General features: G+C 40.3%; 1 protein-coding gene across 6 annotated transcripts in view; it reads right to left on the bottom strand.

Annotated features, from left to right (window-relative positions):
* KDM4C (lysine demethylase 4C) overlaps nt 1–18,211 on the bottom strand; it is a 209,774-nt gene that overhangs the window by 50,518 nt on the left and 141,045 nt on the right. For all 6 annotated transcript variants that reach the window (XM_035140870.3, XM_088659061.1, XM_035140866.3 and 3 more), the window contains 2 exons: nt 13,968–14,023; nt 7,579–7,687 (listed from right to left, as the gene is read on the bottom strand). In XM_035140870.3, the coding sequence (XP_034996761.1) occupies nt 7,579–7,687; nt 13,968–14,023 (165 nt within the window). The remainder of the gene's footprint in view (nt 1–7,578; nt 7,688–13,967; nt 14,024–18,211) is intronic.

Genomic DNA, 18,211 nt, shown 5'->3' on the forward strand with positions numbered 1-18,211 from the left:
TCCTTCCCTTTTAAACAAACTCCTTCCCATTGACTTCAATGGGAGAAGGGTTTGTGGCCCTTTGAAGGTGCTGTGTGACTGAGATACCTTAAGGCTCCTGCAAAATCACCTTCCCAATTTCCCTCCCACCATCAGCAGGAAAGCTTCACAGATGCAGGAGGAGAACCTCAGAGGTAGCTAAGTTGGTTAGAGCATGGTGCTTATAACACTAAGGTTGCAGGTTTGATCCTTGTATAGGACAGCTGCATATTCCTGCATTGCACGGGGTTGGGCTAGATGATCCTCAGGGTCCCTTCCAACTCACTGATTCCACGGTATGAGTGCCATACCGGTTTTTAGATGATCTTGGCGCTGTGGGTTAAACCACAGAGTCTAGGACTTGCTGATCAGAAGGTCAGCGGTTCGAATCCCTGCCATGGGGTGAGCTCCCGTTGCTCGATCCCAGCTCCTGCCCACCTAGCAGTTCGAAAGCACATCAAAAAAAGTGCAAGTAGATAAATAGGGACCGCTCCGGCGGGAAGGTAAACGGCTTTTCCGTGCGCTGCTCTGGTTTCGCCAGAAGCAGCTTTGTCATGCTGGCCACATGACCCGGAAGCTGTCTGCGGACAAATGCTGGCTCCCTCGGCCTATAGAGTGAGATGAGCGCCGCAACCCCAGAGTCGGACACGACTGGACCTGGTGGTCAGGTATGATTGCTTTGCCAGCGTTGCAACAGGACTGGAGCATGTGTGTTACCAAAAGCCAAAGCCAAAACAGTACATAGATACTTTTTGAATAATTAGAATCTTCATGCAGAAACAAGTTCCTCCGAGTTCAGTTGGACTTCAGCCAACCTTCCCAGGATTGCAGTGTGGAATTTTGCTAACAATTAAATACATATATATATATTTAATAAAGAAAAGGGTGACCTTTGAAAGATATATAAAATCAGCCGAGACAATATCTGCCTGATGGAAAGCTGTGATATAAGCACAACTTTCTAAGAGGAAGGCAACTTACAAAGATATGTGGTTTGTTGATTTTCATAAAGATATCAGGGCTGATTTATTACGTTTCAGAACACTTAAGAGTTTTGAGCATTAAATATGGGTCAAGAATCTCTAAACATGTCAAGAACCGACATTCATTAAAATAAATCACGCAAAATGACACTTGTATTATAAGTTATGACACTACCATGGCTCTAATAAATAAAGAATGAGAAACTTTCACAGGAAAAGTATCTCCCTGTACTATGCCGCATATTTTGACATCGTCAATTCATCATTGTAGAAGTCAGGCAGAGCACAGTCTGCTGTAGTCAGGAAGCTCATTACCTCATTAAAAATTATAGTAGGTCTAGAACTCCACTTTTTTGTTTAGTTACTTATTTTTGTCGAAATAAGAGAACAGAATAATAATTGTTTGGCTCCTCTGCTACCATCTGAACATGTCTATTTAGGCTGCAGTTGAAGAGCAGATGGATAGGTTTTATAGCTGATCTAAAGTGAAGTATATATATAAAACTAATATGACAGGTGGTACATAGATCTACTTTATGACTGCGTGCAAAATTGGGATCAATTCAATCAATAGCATCATACACACAATTACCATAATGGGAGGCAGAGAATGGGGAGAATTTGTTGTTCCACTCCATCCTGCATGTCCTTGTTACTGTCCCTGCAGCCGCCCACACATTGGGAGCTGAACTTCTGCCTGTTGAACTCAAGCTGAACCCACACAATTTAGAAACCTGGTCATCTGTAGTTCCAAATCACACAGGAGCCTATTTGCGCAGAAAAGGTTGAAGTGCTGCTGAAACTCCCTAAATATATACCCAACATCAATTCCTATATTGTACATGGCTTCTGCAAAAGTGGTAGTCAATTGCATTCATACTGTTCATTACATTTGTCGCAACAATGCAAATTGAATTTTTCAACATGAGATGTTTCCAGTGTATATATTTAGAAACAAATTTCAGAAGCCTACGGAAATAGTGCTGCTTTTAGAGATACTGTGGCAAACCACACAGTACAGCTGTAAGTCTAGAGCACCTTTCAAATGCCTAAGAATGCTCTTGCCATGTGCAAACTGACTTTGACAAACGACTAATGTTCTACCTTTTTCTGAAGCCTTTCATGCTCTGCCTCCCCTCTGTCCTTATTCATTGTCCTTGCACCTGTTCATATCTTCTCCACTACTGTGCATTTTTACTCTGAAGCTTTATTATTTTGCTTACCAGGAGACTATACAGTTCCTGCAATGCAAATTGTCTTCTGGTTAGGATCTGCGCATGGTAAACCCTTATTCAATTGCTTTTGTGTAATTCTCCAAGCTAAAAACACGCATCCATAATGGTTCACATAATTTACATAGGTGGGGCTTGTGGAAGAATTATTCTCCTTTACACTCTTGTTGCTATTGGCAAATTATTATTCTAAAATGTTCATTCAGTCTGTCTGTCTGTCTGTCTGTCTGTCTGTCTCTCTCTCTCTCTCTCTCTCTCTGTAAAACACATCATTTTGTAGAATGAGTATTACATTTCTGACTAATTTTACGAGATGTGTACAGTATTTTAAACGAAATCCATTTGAGAAAAGGTGGGCAAGTGTAACGTAACTGTTTGGGAGTATTTATTTAGTACATATTTGTTATGGAAAGGAACTTCAAAACAGCATAAAACAGTATTTGTAAAAATGTGCAGTCAGCAGCAGCTTCTGCTGCTATCTGATAATATGTTAGTCACAGTTTTCCAGCAACAAAGGTGTGGAACCAATCTGTTAGCAAACTAATTCACTCTGGATATCACTCAGCAATATTATTTGTAGCAAGTGGGGGCAATAAAGGCAACACTGTGATGAGAGGAGCACTTGGCTATTCCAACTGAGCTGAGCTGGAACTGGGTTTAAGAAATTAAGAGTAGTTTTGCTGCATTACGTTATAATGCTGAATTATTGGAAGTTTATTGAGTAAGTTATGTAATAAACAGCAGGTAACTATTGATGACTGAAACAATAGCCAAGTTGCTGCAACGGTAACTTCACTTTATTCTGATTTTGAAATAAACGGTAAAATAAATCCTTCTCTAGCTTTCCAACAGCTGTGCATTTGCTGCACAATCCTTTGCCTAATTCAAGGGTCCCCAAACTAAGGCCCGGGGGCCGGATGCGGCCCGCGCGAGCCAATTGTGTGGCCCCTGACGACCCCCGCTGCTGCCCACTCTTACCGGCGTGCCGCGGTGCGGTTGCCCATAAGGTTGCGCACAAGCTATTTTATGTGCCTCGCCGACCCGGAAGTGCACCGAAAATGACATCTGCACATGCAGATTTGCGCCAGAGAAACCAGCCCAAAGCCGGGTAAGTTTGGGGACCCCTGGCCTAATTCCTTAGAAATAAGTCCCATCGCATTCAATGGGCCAACCACCAGCAAAGAGTGCAAAGAATTGCAGCCTTAGGCTGTAATCCTAACCCTAATTTCCTGGAAGTAAACACCACTGAATTCAATAGAACTTAACTTCTAAATTGGCATAGTTAGGATTGTGCTGTTTATCTTCTTTATGGCAAATGACTGTAAGCTTCTAATAAATTAATTGTTTAATAATAATCAGAATGCATGATACATATTGATTAAGTACTCACATCTATAGATTTTTTTATTACAAATGACCTATGTATTTTAAGTGGCCTTAACACCAGCCAGACAAAGTATCCATGACTATGAGCAAAGCTGGGCTTTAACTCTGAACGAGCAGCTCATTAGAAATTAATCATACAAAACTGAGTGACATAGAAAGCAGGGGTTGGGACTTTAGTTATTCTGTGTAGACTCAATTAATTAATATAAGTTCATTTGATATACATTTGATATACATAGATAGATGGGGCTCCATACACCAGAACACTGAAAAAGCAGTGATGAAATTTGTTTTGAACTGGTATTTTCTGTACCTTTATTTCATTCTTTTGATCATTTGAAACCTAGAATAGGTTTAATGGAATAAAAACCATTATAGGTTTCAACAATGCTATTTTTCTAGAAAAAGAGGTGTTGGGACTCACCACGAACACCTCCCTTTGTTCTTTTAAAATGGGACTGGCGCCCACCTGAGAGGTGCCAGAACTGAGTTCCGTCAAGTTGCAGATATATATAAAAAAAGCCCTGGGTTTCAAATTGCTTATGATGGTATTATTTATATTCTTAATATTACAATTCTTTTGCGTTTACTTTTACAGATTCAGTTTGCAAAAGATATTTATACGGTAGTTATCACAAGAACAAAATCCAGCTGCCTCTCATGGGTAGTTGGTAGGGAATTTATCCACAGGTCCCAGTTTGAGCATGCTAAGCCACAGCGCAACAGTAAAAAGGACGGTGGAGGAGAAAAGAGTCTCGGTAAGACATAGTTTGGCGCACCATGTTGCGCAAATCAGATCATTCAGTAGATATAGCCTGTAATGCACATAATTTAGACAACCACTTATTACAATCCTATAGGGATAGTAGTATAAGCACAGAAAATTGGGAAACACTGGCCTGCAAGTACTCCAACTGGAGAACAGTCTTTACCAAAGGTGACTTGGACTCTGAAGTAGCACGAACTCAGGACAAAACTCAGGAGAAGCGAGCTAAGAGGAAGGCACATTTGGCAAATCCTCACCGTGATCAACTCCTGCCCAGAAACTTTTGTCCCCACTGTGGAAGGACGTGTGGATCCAAAATTGGCCTCCACGTTCACTTATGGACACACTGCTAAGACTGTCTTCATGGAAGACAATCTTACTCGGCTACGAGTGATCGCCAAAAAGATAGGGATAGTGGCAAAAGGCTGTATGGTAACATATATTTTGTGTGGTTTAACGGATCCATATATATTTAACTGACATAATAAATAGGGGTGGGATCTTCTGTATTTTAGCAAATCTCTAATTGAAAAAAAAGAAGTGTTTATTCTTCATCAAACTATTTTAATATAATTTTAAAAACATTTTAGAAATATGGTTAAACACGCCTGAGTGCTCTCCCCTAAAACAGAAAATGTGTGAAAGTCAGCTAGTTAATGTGTAAGTTAATGTTCAGTATAATGACTTTCCTTGATTTTACCGCCTGCAGCAATATTTTTTAAAATTGCTGAAAGTTAATCAATACTTGCTTATATTTCAAGAATTGCATGACAACAGTGGTATACATCACTGTCAAGCATTTTTCTACAACTAGAAACAAGGGTCTCTATAAACCTTCTAATTTTTATACAAAATTAGATCAAAGAGAATGGGCAAAAATTTAGTTCTACTTTAAATAATAGAAATATTTAAAATATTTCAAAAGATGAAATGTCTCTGCTTTTAAGTCACATTTGTCCCGTGTAAAGATTCCATTCTTTATACAGGCATGCCACCGTGAAATCTCTATTTTTAGAACTGATTTCCCCTTTCAAGGGTCAAGACTATAATCTTTGGCTTTCAAGCTTCCTGTTATCTGCCTTCAGGTGTGAATTTTCAAGCAAATATGTTTCTACATATAACACTTCAGCCTTAGCCAGATACTGAAAGGCTTGTAGATCAGTCATCATCACTGTGTAATTCTATTTTCAAAATAATATTTCTCACTCGGAATATACTCATGCTTGTATTGGATTCACTTCTCAAATACAAATTTGAGGTAATCAAAAGCCCAAGGGCAACTTCAGTCTTTCTAAAACTCATTTTCTACCTCTATTTGAAGAAATAGATCTGAAATGTAAAAATAATAGGAAACTATATGGCGGGGGGAGGGCATCCTTGGTCAAGGTGCAGACAGATGTACAAATTCTAGTGCCATTTACTCTGCTGAAAACCAAGATGAATTTAAAAAACAATGCTGACATAATGACAGCAGTGCTGACATAATGTCAGAATCAGACCTAGAGGTTTGTATCGAATTATTGTTTTAGCCACAGCTATCAGACCTATTCATACATATACACATATACTTTTCAACATTCTGTGGTGCACTGAGTTACATTTTATAATAGACATCAATCCAGTATGATCTCACAATCGTGGTGGCCTGTGCAACCATAAAATTGGAGGAGTAATGTGCAAATTCTCACAAGGTTGCGAAGAAAGTTAGATTGCTCAACAGAGCTTTTATAGACATTTGGTCTGTACATAATTTAGTGTGTAAAACGGTGATCACTGTCCTTTCAGTATGGATGAACTGTAAACTGTATTGTAACAAAATGCTAATGCATGTCATCATGTTACAGGAACAAAGAAAATTTAATATGTGAATGAATAATATATATATAGTCCTTTCCTCTGCTCCTCTCCTCCTTCAGTTTCTCACCTGGAATTCCTTCCAGGGGTGACTCCTTCTCTATAATCTGTCTCTTCTTTTCCCCAAACTCAACTGATAACTATTGCCTGTGCAACCCAGAAGCCATAGGATTAAAAAGGAATAATGTTGAAGGATGGCAGACAATCAACTATCCCTGCCCTAACCTCCCAATGCCTATCCTAGTTCATCCACAGAAAACTGAAGAAATTTAGAAACATGATAAAGATACTGGGTTGTATCCAACTAAGTTCAACTCTGACACGACCCAACATGGGGATACAACCCTATGGAGCTTTACATCAAGCTGTAAATACACAACTGGATTCAAGGTAGGAGAATACTAAGCATAAATCATACGATATTATTCTGTTTTACCACTATTTGACAAACATATTCTAATTCATAGCTGAACTAAACAAATGCCCACTTCGTTATACTCATCCTTTGCAACAGGTAGGTAGTCATGTTGGTCTGCCGTAGTCGAAACAAACAAAAAAAAATCCTTCCAGTAGCACCTTAGAGACCAACTAAGTTTGTCATTGGTATGAGCTTTCGTGTGCATGCACACTTCTTAAGATACAGCAGCCTGTCCTCACGTGGCTAGGATTAACAAACAGGGATTCCGGGGTACATGACATCTTTTTTTAGGAAAAGGAAATCACTGCCTAAAACAAGGGAAGCTAAATTGTGATGTCATAAACCTGCCAGCCAACGGAAGGTGTTTTAAGTCTCTGCTATTTCTAGGAAAATTTTAGCTTATGTTTTCTTTAAAACTATTATGGTAATGATGATTTTTGTTCCACTAGTTCAGGTGTCCTAAGGCCCTCCAGATCAGGCATCCCCAAACTGCGGCCCTCCAGATGTTTTGGACTACAATTCCCATCTTCCCCAACAACTGGTCCTGTTAGCTAGGGATCATAGGAGTTGTAGGCCAAAACATCTGGAGGGCCGCAGTTTGGGGATGCCTGCTCCAGATGTTACTACCCTAAAACCCCAAACATCCCTGGCTGTGCTTGCTGGGATTGTTGGGAGTTGTAGTTCAGCAGCACCTGGGGGGCCCAAGGTTCCCACAGCTGTTCCCCACAGTTACTGAGTATATAACTGAATGCAATTTTCAGCAGGAAGTACAAAACAGTAGTTTTCACACATTTTGACTGGCATTTGAAAACAGAAATTGAGCACTCTGTGACAATTGTACAACATAAACATCATCAATGAGGTTCACTACACATTCTTAGAACCATTATATATATATATATTTGAATCATTACTGCTCACCAGTTTTAACCTCTGCAAAGGTATCCTGCTTGTGTCTATTGGTGTCCTCTCTATGACATTCACAAATCTCACTTCAGGAATCGCAATTGCACACATGACGTGAGCCCACCTGTAAATAACAACAATACAAAAAAGAAAGATATGCAAAAAAATTAATATATATATATATAGAGAGAGAGATTTTCCCACTGCATTTCTCAAACTTTATTCTCTGCAAAATGGTGGGTTTTTTTTCACAAGGAATGCTATGAGAAACCATAATTTCCCCCCAAATTGATATACTTACACAGTATTCATACCATATAACGTGTTACATTTGTTAAAACAACAACAGTAATAGTAATAGTAATAATAATACATGATGGCTCAGGTCCAACTACTTTAGGCATGTCAATGTTTGGTGGTACCCAGCGACATCTTTTCCTTTTTCTGTTTGATCAGATGCCACGTCAGTTTCAAAATATGTTTGCCATATACAACAGGGCTGCTGTTTTTAAAGAAACATAGCTCAAAAGCTCCCTATGCATGTAAAATCAGACACACATTTCTTTTGATTCCATCCTCTTTCATGCATGCCCAGTAATTTCGAAAAAGTTTGTTGAAAATATCCTAATGCATTACTGGAAAAACTTATTACATATTCGCTGAGCTCTAAGGAACCACATACAGAGCACTGTGCGAGCAGGGGGCCCCAATCCTTTTGGCTCTGGGAGCGCAGGTGGAAATGTAAGAAACCACAAAATATCCATCTCTAGCAATGAAAAGAATGGTGTTGCTAAGACAACCACTGCCCCAACAGATAAGACACAAAACAGAAATGCAAGCAACAACCTCTGCATCCAAAAATAAAAAGCATCCCCACAACTAAACAACCCTACAAATGTCAGAAAAGCGCCAAGGGAGGCATTTGAGGGTGCTGTGGGACCCCAAGAAGGCACATTTATGACCTCATCTCCAGAGCAAGAATCAGCATGGAAAGAGGGCTTTCCCTTGTGAGCTGTTATTTGTTCTTCCTTAACTTCCCTATCCTTGTTATGATTATATTTTTTTAAAAAACTGAACAAAAACACAATAAATAAATAAATATAAACACACACACATATAATGGTGTGAGATGCAGCTAAACAGAAACTGACACACATAGAATGGAAGTTGGAAACACTTTTTGTCCACACATGGGAGGACTGGATCCCAGCCATTGGTGAGAAATAAATACCATAAATATTTATTCTGAGGTCCTTTACAAGTACTGTTTGGAAATAGTCCCAGTTATATTAGAAAACACAGAGTCCTGGGGTTGCGTTCCTCGTGGCACTGAGATAATCATGCATACTGAAGAAACAGCAGAAGCGGATTAATCCTGGCGACAAGTATAACTTGCCTAGCTCCCTGATGGTTGTGTTTGATGCACCCGGCTGGCCAGCCAAGGTGTGCAGGGAAAAACAGACTCTTGTTTAGTGGTGTGGCTTTATCCTTATGTGCAGGCACTTTTCATTATATCCTGCAAAGCCATGCTTGCATAGCCTGGATATTAAAGAAAAATGAATTTTGGCCAATGCAATGAAGCCAGCATTTTTCTCACCCTTCTTACCACTTTGTATAACAATCAAGCTTATGAAGAATTCAGAGGAACTCAAAAGTTCACTCACTATACTGTGACATTTTTGTTGGTTTATAATAAGGGGGCTTAAACAGAAGTCAAAATAAAAATGCAGTTTATACCTTAACCTTGCAAGCTAATGCAATCTTTCTCATCTCAGCTTAGTGTGGATTTAGTGGGTTTCTCTGGGGACAAAAAACTGGGATGCACCCCAGGAGAATGGAAAATAGGACCCCAGGACATCATTGTTCCAGCTGTGAAAAGAGTGGGTGGCCCTTTGTCCCTGTTTCACTACACCACAGCTCTTGTGTATTGGGTTGTGATTCTGTATTTGCGAATGTCTAGAATAGGGTTTTATGGGAAAGGTCCTGTGTCTTTCCACTATGTTTTCCTGTTTCTCTACATTCTGAAAAAAAAGTCTTTATAAATAACTTCATATGGATTCATAGATATTACTCATAGGAAATGTATTAAAAGAAACCAGTGAAGTGATTATAGGATATTATGGACTCCTGTGGAAGGCAATTGTTTTACTATTTAAAACTGGCAGTCGAGTCAAAACATAAAAGTAGCAAAACACGGTGTTGTGAAACGACACGAAACACATGTGAAACATGGGTGGAGGTAGGATTCCTCTATAAACAGAAACCACGCCTACATTTTTCATTCATGATTTTACTTTTAAGATACAATACCCACAGAAAGGATTCTGATTTTCAAACATGCCCTTTGTGGGCTCTCATCGGTAGATATCAAAGAAAAGTGTTGCATTCAGTTTAGCCGACATTTCCTTGATCTATATTTTGAAATCTGTTTATTTCCGTCAGCACTCTGTTATGAGATACTTGATGCTTAATTAACATTTAGCTAAAAAGCTGACTGCAAAGAGATTATAATAACTATTTGAAGCTAATTTAAAATACTGGGCAGATGTATTATAAATTTATCTGTATGGCAATACCGCATTTGGGGGGGGGGAGAGACATCGATTAACATTAAGCTAGAGTTCCTTAGTTCAGACATAACTGCCGCAAAGATTTCGATTCGTATTAAAGCCAGGAGATGGGGTGTTTGGTACCAGGGCCCGACACCCATGCCCAACTTCATAAACCACAGTTTATGAAGCCCATAATGACCAGCTAAACATGTGTATTTGCTAAAAAGCTAATTTGAGGGAATTAGCAATATTACTCTCAAGATCTTTACATAGACAGAACGGCATTGGCTCTGATAACTTTGCTTAATTTGGGGGATTTAGCATAGTGTGCTTGCTCCAGACAGAAAGCAATAAACACACTGCAGCTGTAATTAGAATGTTCATTTATAAATCAATAGAAACTTAAAGGTGATAACAAGATAATTTAAGAGCAAGTAGTATTGTGGCTTGAAACATCATTACAGAAAAAATAAAGAAAAGAATGGGCTAATAGTGGATACCCAGACTAGTCCACCCATGCCTTGCCTGGACCAACTACTTTTGTAACCAGAGATAGAGAGAAAAGACTAAAGTAGGAGAACTGCCTAATACGGAACTCTGAAGGTGAGTCTTCAAAAAACCTAGCTTTCTTATGGAGAAGAGGAAAGAACCAGAAAAGGGAAAATGTTATATGTGAAGTAGTCAGGGCCGTCTTCCCCATAGGCGCTAGGAGTGCAGGGCACCTGGGTGCCGGACTCTCAGGGGTGCCAGGCCAAGAGTCCGGGGTCTGAGAGTTGAGTCCTGCCTGTCGGTCGGAGCACCACCGTGGGCTCTTCTGCTGTGGGTGACTCTGTGCCGGGAGTTTGGGGGGGACCTAGCCAGCGAGACGCTGAGGGAGACAGCTGGCTCTGCCCGCCTGCGCGCCTGGGACTGGGCAACCGGGGGAGGGGGCACACCAGGCAGATATTTGCACCCCGGCACCACATATGCTTAAGACAGCCCTGGAAGTAGTAGTTTATAGTAGTTATCTATGCTAGTTTTACTTTTGCAAAATTTATCAGGTTTTTTTTTAATTGATGATGATCTTATACTTGTTTTTTTGAACAGTTTGGTGGATTTTTGCTTTATTTTATTTTATTGATAATTTTATTATGTTAATGATTCTTATGATCTATAAATCTTTCTAAATAAAATAAATAAAAATTAAAGGCCTTTTCCTGGCTTTCAAGAGCCAGATACAGCAAGAACAGAACAATACAGGAGACCTAAGAAATTAGAAAACTTGGGAGTGCGAATATTTCCTGTCCAAATGGGGAAGGAATAGGATGGTGTTGTCAGTTTAAAACTTTCAAACCCATTGCTGTGGCAAGCAGGGATTCTGTCAGAAAAGGGGAGTCAAAAAACCTCACTGGATAGAAATAATGAATTTCAAGTAGGATTCCTTTGCATGCACTTTGCGAGGGATACTTCCTATCCCTGCTAAGGCTCAGGCAGTGGTAGAGTGGTAGAGTGGCCAGTTATGCTGCGGCTGAGCCCAAGTCCAGCTCCATCCTCTTGGTTTATCTGAACTTTTCTCAGTTAAGTTCAAAGCTAGAAGTATCTCTCCCCTTCAGACTATTCCAGCTGGTTATTTCTGCATAGGGTCCTAACTAGCCCTGAAAACAAAATCACAAACACAGCTTTAAGGCAAGGAAACAAAGGAATGGTGGAGGCAAGGAAGGAGTGTAAGCAGATACCTGATTGATGTTTCAAACCAAAAGGCAAGGGTGGGAAGTTGCGTGTCAAGACCCCGCAACCACCCCCTCAAGGAGGAATAAAAACACTAGGACACAGGATATAAGGTTAATGTTATTGGGCAAATTTAGGCCACAACTTTATTGACTACAGAATGTGAGCGGTATTGGCTTTAGACATTGAGTAGACCAGGCTATATCTGACTCCTGCCTGTTGTGCAGGTAGTCTGGTAGGGTAAACCACCGGTAGGGGGAGCCCCGTCAATGCAAACCAACTCGAGCTCACCCCTGGGTTCCTGGAAGGGTTGTGGCATGGCCCTAGCCCCGCCCCAGGCTTCGGACAAGATCCACACCCCGGGCGGCGCGGAACAACGCCCCTGCCCCCCGGAGGGGAGGGGCGGTCACATGATCCACCGCAATTCCTCCCCACCGTGCGGTGGAGCAGATTTCCTGGAATATCCAGAGCATAAACTGCTAAGTGTTATTCAACCAAGAGGAGGTTTCTGCCCATTCAGACTGTCTTTAACACTGCTAATAATGAAAGGGCTTAAAATAGAGAGCTTTTAAATGGAACTCTTTTTGGAAATACACACTTTTCCTGGAGGAAATGACTGAAGGATGCCACAAAAAAGCACTGAATTAGTGGTACAGATTTTTCTACAACTGAACAAAAAGGTTCAGGGATCACCAGCCTTTGGGGAACCATGGCCACATTTGCAAACCAGGAAAAACTTTTGTGGAGACCACAAACAGCAGCAGCAGCAGCAGCAACAACAACAACAACAACAACAACAACAACAACAACAACAACAACAACAACAACAACAGTTGGTTACAAAAAAAATGCTTCTTTCGAGTCTAATTTCAAAAAGGGAAGGAAAGACCTATGGTTACCTGGGAAAGTCTATGCAGGTGCCATGTTGATGAAGTTTGTTTTAGTTCCATCGTTTGATAAGCTAAAACATTGCTCTATTTGACTACAGGATATTGGTCTTACAAAGAGTATGGTGTCAACTGCAGAGTTATTTTCTGAGTCTATAGTAAGTAACAGTAATAAAACGAACCAGCTTGAGTTCCAGAGTTATTCTAAATTGATTCAGATTGATTATTTTGTTAATAAATGCTCATTTCTATCAAAAGTTTAGTGATACCATATTAACTACCATAATCACAGAATTCCAGAACTAAAGAAAAATAAGTTGAACATGAGATAAAACTGTAAGACTTGTCCATGCAAAAAATGACAAATGAGCTTTCATTTTCTTCTTTTATATTGTCATCAACAAAAGCTGAGTGTGGAATATTTAAGCATGAGAGGATGATAAAACAAAACTTGCACATTAGCTCACAAAATGCATTTAAAAAGCAACAGCAACCTAACTTAGCAACTTAATTGGAAGCTACCTGTACCTTTCAGCTGGAGAGGAGAGGTCCATATGTTAGTTCATTTTTGTAGAGATAAAAGACTACTGTACGTAAATTACATTTTGAAGCTGTCTTTGTCTAAGCCTGCTAACTGAAATTTAAAACCCAACACTAAAAGTGGTGTTTGCAAAGAAAGGTAAGTAATCTTTTCTTTAGGTTTCCACAGACATTTCTAAAACCCAGTTCTCTTTGACAGAAAGGCTAATCAAAATAATACAAAACTGCACATTTGGGGAAAAAAATGTGTTATAACCATTCTTCAGAGGTGCCAAACCATACACAAAGCATGGTGGTGGCAACAAAATTATGAGATTCTTTTTTAAAAATATTTTAGGGTGGGTGCACATGTAGCTGGTACAGGAAAACCACATATAGATACTGAAGCACAGAAAAAGACAAGAGTTCCCCCAAGTTCCCATCTGGGAGCTTCAAAATACAGCTGATCTATCCAGAAAGTTGGGCTTGAAGTTGGCACTGCAGCACTGACTGAAAGCCATACTTACATCTTTGCAGCCAGGCTACAAAGGAACAACCAGGAAGGCATTTAAGAGTGTGCCCCCCCTACTTTAATTTGAAGATGGGTCACCTGACGTCATGGTGACATCAGGTAATTCCACCTGTCAAAATGGTCCACCAGGATGGAGGAAACACAAAATTTGGTTCCCAAGCCTAATCCTGCCCCCCCCCCCCGTGCGTTGCTGTAGAATTCACTTACTTTCTGTTGGTAGTCTGCTTGAGCGCTCCACCTCTCAAATTACACAGACAGCATTCCTACGAAAGAAATTTAAAAAAAGAGAGAATTAAACTAAATTAGCTAAAAGCTATTGTTACACACCTGGATGTAAGGTATAAAAGATTAGGAGTATAATTGACTGGTTCTTTGGGGAGGGGGCTGAATTTTGTCATATTAAGCTCCCTGGTGCTGAGGTACACAAAATGTTTTAAAATAAGGTCGCTGCAGAAAGATGGTGAGGTTGGGGGGGGGGTTTAGAAGTTAGCAAGCCAGGGGCATTCTTCTAAAGGATGAAAACCGCATTTTTGCCAGATTTGACTGAAGGTAGTATAGTAAATGAAAGGTAAAGCCTAAGAGAACCCAAAGATTACAAGGGAGGATGCTAATTATTTTGCAGAGAAATCTATAGTGCATCTCTTGTACTATGCTAAAAAGGAAGAGAGAAATGATGTAGGTTGGGGCAGGGTAGATAGAAGATTAAGTTACTTCGCAGGTTTTGATGGAGAGTGGTGATTTTTATTTTTTATTTTTGCAGGGGGAGAAAGAATGGGTGACACAAGTACTGAATAAGGGGCAGGCAAAAGGTTATGGAAGAGAAGTGAAATATGGACACATGTCTAAGGGCCTTGATCTGTTTCACAATGAATGAGCAAAGAAGTTCGGTAATGTGGGATATTAGACACAAAGCAAATGATTAGGATTTCTCATGATTTTTCTTTCTTTAAAAAAAAGGCACCGGAGGTTGAGAGGTCAAATCAAGTAAAGACAATGTCATTTTGGGAAGGGTATTTATTCTACCCCACGTTCTCCTGATAACAGTCCCCCTGCAGTAGCTACCTAGATTTCCTCCCTTCCTAGCAGCTTTTTGGAGATGTTTTCATAAGAAAAACTGTACCAGGGGTGGAGTGGAGAGAGAGATTTAACTTGTCCCTTCCACTAGTTCTACATACTCATTCTGATTTATCTGCCAGCAAGTGCTATTAATTTTTGAGCAAACAGCAGGCAATCCTTATCAGAGATTTCTTACATCACATCTACTTCTATCAACTGGCTACGGAATGAAGTTTTTCCATGTTAGCCAACCATATACAAGTGAAACTTGGAAAATTAGAATATCGTCGAAAAGTGCATTTATTTCAGTAACGCAACTTAAAAGGTGAAACCAATATATGAGATAGGCGCATGCTATACAGGGCAAGATATGTCAAGCCTTTATTTGTTGTAATTGTAATTATTTGTCGTTAGGTGGGTCAATTATAAATGAAATGTAATTAATGAAATGTAATAGCGATGTTTATTTTTGTATTATCGTAACTATTTGTTTTATTACCGTGGAATTTCCAAAAGAAAGCATTTGTAAAAATTAAAAGAAAAATAAAAAATAATAAGTTGCATTACTGAAATAAATGCACTTTTTGACGATATTCTAATTTTCCAAGTTTCACCTGTAGGTGCAATATTTACATCTTCCTTAGAGCTAGCAGACCTAATGAGTTCAAGGGTTCTATTAACAGAGCCAGAGTTGCACATCAGATAAGCACAGCTGATTTCTCTTTTTAAAGAGGAACTTGAGTAGGCCTATTAATTCTTAAGCGGCTGGTGCTTTTCCTTATGGGTGCCAGCTGCAGGAGCTGGAGATTTATTGCACTTGTGTTTTTAGAGTACTGTATCACATTCTTAGAGGGACCCAGGTGGCGCTGTGGGTTAAACCACAGAGTCTAGGGCTTGCTGATCAGAAGGTCGGCGGTTCGAATCCCTGCGACGGGGTGAGCTCCCGTTGCTTGGTCCCAGCTCCTGCCCACCTAGCAGTTCGAAAGCACGTCAAAGTGCAAGTAGATAAATAGGGACCGCTCCGGCGGGAAGGTAAACGGCGTTTCCGTGCGCTGCTCTGGTTCGCCAGAAGCAGCCTTGTCATGCTGGCCACATGACCCGGAAGCTGTCTGCAGACAAACGCCGGCTCCCTCGGCCTATAGAGCGAGATGAGCGCCGCAACCCCAGAGTCGGACACGACTGGACCTGATGGTCAGGGGCCCCTTTACGTTTACCTTTTTATCACATTCTTACAGCCTACCTCTTAATTTTATCCAGTTGGGTGCCATTACCTCCTTACCTAAATTTTGCCCTGGGCTTCAGCCTTGTCTTATACACTTGGCCACAGGGAAAGCAGCAGTAGTAACTCAGCTTAAAAGAACTGATCTAATGAGAGGGCTTTCTCCAAATCGTATGTGAAAATAGGAAATTTAGTTTTCATGCAGCCTTGCATGCACCCAATAGCCCATTGCTATATCTTAAAAACAACAACAACAACCTGTATACAAATGAAACATATAAAAACTGCAATCCTATATCCACTTTCTTGGAAGTAAGATCCATTAAACTCAGTGGGATTTATTTTCAAATAGGATTGTGCTGTAAGTGTAGATACATTGCTCAGCAGAGGAAAAAGAGCTGGATTTTCTTCTCACTTCCTGTAACTTCTAAGAGATACTGAAAACCATATAAGGCATTAACGAACCTGTGACTTGAACCAATACTATCATTCCATGTTTAAGCCACATGGTAAACATAATTATTCTAGATTATGCCTTTCATGTTGCTAACTTTAAAACACCAATTCTTGTTACGTTGCTTCAGTTGCTGTAAGTCATCCCGCATTCCTCTGTTAGTCCCTCTCAAATATTTGCAGGTTCTTATCACATCCTCTTGTTATCTCCTTTCCTCCAACCTGTATGCAGTTAAACTCCCCTAGCTATCCATGAACAGAGCCGTTTTTAATCCTTCCTTAATATTTGTTGCTCTACCATGTATTCTCTCTCTTCTATCCAAGTTGTTATCATAATGAGGTGCTGTAATCCATATACAGGTGTAAGCTCTAGTGTAGCCATACCGAAACTCTGCTGAGAAGCATTATGCTTTATCACCGCTGCATCAGCATTATGATTCATACACAAGTGGAGAAGCTTCTGAGCAAGACAACAGGAAAGAAGCTTGTTTCTCAACTAGTTGTCTGTTGCAGGCACTATTAAAGATGTGCAATTCTCAGGGTTAGTTTAGATGCTTGAAATCCCACTATGCAAAAGTCACCAAATGGAAGAATATTAATTTTGCAGTTACCAGGCACCGCGTCCCTGTGGTAATGCATGTAATAACAATCTAGACTCTGCCCTCTACACTACTTTGAAATTGCTCTCACTAAAATGACCATAGATCTCCTCACCACTAAACCACGAGGCCTTTACCACATCCACCAGACCCTCCACATGTCCCTACTTTCCGGGGGACGTCCCTGATTCAGAGAAGCCGTCCCAGTTTCTGATTTGATCCTGGAATGTCCCGTTTTCCTTAGGATGTCCCTATTTTCATTGGAGAAATGTTGGATGGTATGGAATTATCTGACCCCTGAGCCATCTGAAAGCAATTCTGTATGTTGTTGTTGTTTAATGTTTAATGTTTTATTAAGTTTTTATATATGTTGGAAGCCACCCAGAGTGGGTGGGGCAACCCAGTAAGATATGTGGGGTATAAATACCGTAGTAAAAATTGTCATTATGGAATGGGATGTCCCTATTTTCTTCAGAGAAATGTTGGAGGGGATGCATCCACATTGATTCTTTGATTGAGTTGACCAACCTCTCCTCTGTGTCTTAGGCCTCTGTTCTCAACTGCTTCTCTTCCCACTTATCAAATCTCTTCAAAATTCAAAATTTCCCTAGGGAGAATCTCCTCCTTCTTCCCACTCTCCACTGTGATCCTTCAGGGTTCTGCTTTCCACATGTTGTCCCAGATTTTCACTACTGTCTGTGTATTTACAATATAAAGTTATACCTTTCTGTTCTAACCCCTTCTCATTCACATCCACATTCCTATCTCCAGCTGCCCCTTTGGTATTTCCAAATGCTGCCTCAAACTCAATAGCTGCATTTGCATATAACACACTAAACCAGGCATCCCCAAACTGTGGCCCTCCAGATGTTTTGGCCTACAACTCCCATAATCCCTAGCTAACAGGACCAGTGGTCGGGGAAGATGGGAATTGTAGTCCAAAACATCTGGAGGGCCGAAGTTTGGGGATGCCTGCACTAAACCATGGCTTGGCTAGCATGCTGCCCTCTACTGGCTCAGAGGATGACTTCAATGGAGATTATTTTCAAGTTCAAAGGTTGCTGGCTTGTCATCTTGTACAAACCAGGAATCCTAGCTTATGGCAAACTCTGTTTGTTTAAACA

The sequence above is a fragment of the Zootoca vivipara genome, chromosome 15, assembly GCF_965207765.1.
Source record: "Zootoca vivipara chromosome 15, rZooViv2.hap1.1, whole genome shotgun sequence".
NCBI classification, from domain to species: Eukaryota; Metazoa; Chordata; class Lepidosauria; order Squamata; family Lacertidae; genus Zootoca; species Zootoca vivipara.